Source organism: Nestor notabilis, unplaced genomic scaffold (genome assembly GCF_000696875.1).
Source record: "Nestor notabilis isolate BGI_N333 unplaced genomic scaffold, ASM69687v1 scaffold17807, whole genome shotgun sequence".
Lineage (NCBI taxonomy): Eukaryota > Metazoa > Chordata > Aves > Psittaciformes > Psittacidae > Nestor > Nestor notabilis.
The window spans coordinates 22,906-25,350 of NW_009936347.1; the positions used below are offsets into that span (position 1 = coordinate 22,906).

The 2,445-nt window shown below is 35.5% G+C and overlaps 1 protein-coding gene across 1 annotated transcript in view; it reads left to right on the forward strand.

Moving 5' to 3' along the window:
* Positions 1-2,233, forward strand: part of TDRP (testis development related protein) — a 13,127-nt gene extending 10,894 nt beyond the window's left edge. Inside the window, 1 exon segment of the mRNA XM_010018300.1 lies at positions 1,789-2,233. Within this exon segment, the coding sequence (XP_010016602.1) occupies positions 1,789-2,134 (346 nt within the window). The 3' untranslated portion in view covers positions 2,135-2,233.
* Positions 2,234-2,445: the final 212 nt, after the last annotated feature.

The window sequence follows — 2,445 nt, forward strand, 5'->3', positions numbered from 1 at the left end:
CATCCCTGCTGCTAATAGAGCTGTTCTACAGCACAGGCCTCTTCCCAGGACAGAATGTTTTGCTGTTACAAGTACAGGTAGGCTTTACCTACACATGCTACCTAATTACCTTGGCCACAAACAGGAAAAAAATGTGCCACCCATCAATATAGCTGTTCCAGCCAAATACTGGCTTTGATAAGACTTGCTGTAATATTTTTTTCTTTCGTTTGAAATATATGTATTTCAGAGTGCAAGTGGATACATGCACATGCAGGGAGGTGTGTGTATAAACAAATTAGAATGTAAATACATACGTTTCCATTTCCCCTTGAACCTGTTCAATAAAACTTCCCAGAAGTTGCCAGCTACTGTCCCTGTACAATGCTATGAATGTTACTAAGATGCTAAGTTGCTTTAAGGGTCTTTTGCAATTGATGTTGAATATAAGAATTAAGTAACCCAATGAAGAGAACAGAAGTATGAAAACAGAGTTACCACAAATGTGGAAAGCTGTTTTAGCATTACTATGAAAACTGCCTGTATTTTAAGGTTGGGGGTATTTTGCTATAACTATATACCAGAACTTTTGCTTTACTTTTAAAGAAAAAAACAACTTTTCATGTGTGCTACTCACAAAATATGAGAAAAAAAGCATTCAGAGTCTGTGACTGGCTTTAGCAAGATGGAAATTCTGAATAATCCTGAATTCAAAATTCGGTAAAGGAGAAATAATTTTAAAGGTATTGGTTCAGTTGTTTGTACTTAAAAATGAGAGCATCGAGCTTTCATTAATGGAAAAAAGCTCTTTTAATAGAAATATTTAAAATACGTCAGTGGTGGTTTTATTTGTGGCTGAGGCATTTATATGCTACCAGCAGATAATGCTTTCAATTTGCTGTTTAGCTCATTGAACCCTGAAGGTTGTGTGTTTCACTGCTGGTATTCAGCCTTTCCCTGTGGTCCATTATTTGATTACCTACATAACCCTGCATATCAACTTGTGAATAAACATTTTACCTTCTGTATTTTGAATACTCCACACAGCAGATATGAAATAATTCAGATTGAAGGTTCTTAATGGGATAAGAAATGTAATAATATAAATAGCCTTTCAAATACCTCTTTGAGAGAGCAATTGCAACAAAGGTTGTTTTTTCTTGGTTTTGGGAGGGGAATTTTGGGAGTTCTTACCAGAAATATGAAACAGCTGTTTTCAAAATACTGTGCAGATCCTTATGAAAAAAATGCTGCTATCTTTAAAGCCTTAATACTGTGTACATCAGCTATTTTAGGGTATAAGGTTTGACTGGCAAGGTGGTAACAGATGTATGAAACTGAGGAACATAGTGATTGTTAAAGCTGGTGGTAGACAGAACATTTTCATATTCCTTCTACTGTCCTGCCTCTGGGTTTGGTTTGGGGTTGGTTTGTTGTTTGGTTTTTGTTTGTTTTTTTTGTTTTGTTAAAGTCCTAAATTGTTCTACTGCATGCTAAAGTACTTCAGACATTTCCAAAGGCAGTTCTTTGTAATTCACCCTGCGGTGGTGAGGAATAAGTTCTTTTATAATAGGAAACAGCCGTACTAAGGCCACTTATGATTTATCACTGTAAGATTCTACTGTGTTTAGGCTTACATATATATTAGGGTGTTTTCCCTGAAGTTGACAGTAATGAATGTGCTGTCATAGGCTGAGTGATTAGCGTTCCTTACTGTAAAACATGATAAATCAATCAAATGTTTATTAATAACTATTATGTGCATTATTAAATGAAGACATTAATCACCTCATCGTTGTTACTTTCTAGAACAAACCTAAAGTTAAAGGAAGAAATGAAGTCTGAAAAGAAGCCAGGTTTTTGGGACAGTTTGGTGATAAAGCAGAACGTCCCATCTAGGAAACCAGATGAGATTGAGGGATGGGAACCACCGCAGATTACCGCTGCTGACTCTACCAGTGATGCAGCAACTGCTTTAAGTGACTATACAACCTGGTCAGGCTGGGAAGATGAAACCAAAGGTTCCACAAAATACACAAACCTGGCCAGCTCAGGAAACAGTTCCAGGTGGAGTATCAAATCAGCTGGCAAGCTGGTTAGTATTAGACGTCAAAGCAAAGGTAACCTTACAGACAACTGGGAAGAACTAGAATGATACTGATAATGTGGAATACTTCATAGATAAGAAGAGAAGGGTTCTATGATTTACTCGTATGTTTAAACCAAAATCAAATCTGCTCAGTATTGCACCTTTATACAGTACTTTATTTTACTCAGATTGTTACAAATTTTTGCTCACCTGATAGTAAATTTTCTTATTACATTGTTAAATAGCTATGTTTTCCACACTGAAGAAAAGTAGAGAATCTATTTTGTGCCTATATTTCACATTCAGACTCTGCAGTATGTTGGATTGTTGGTTTTACCAAAAAAAAAAAAAAAAAAAAAAAAAAAAAAAAAAATTTT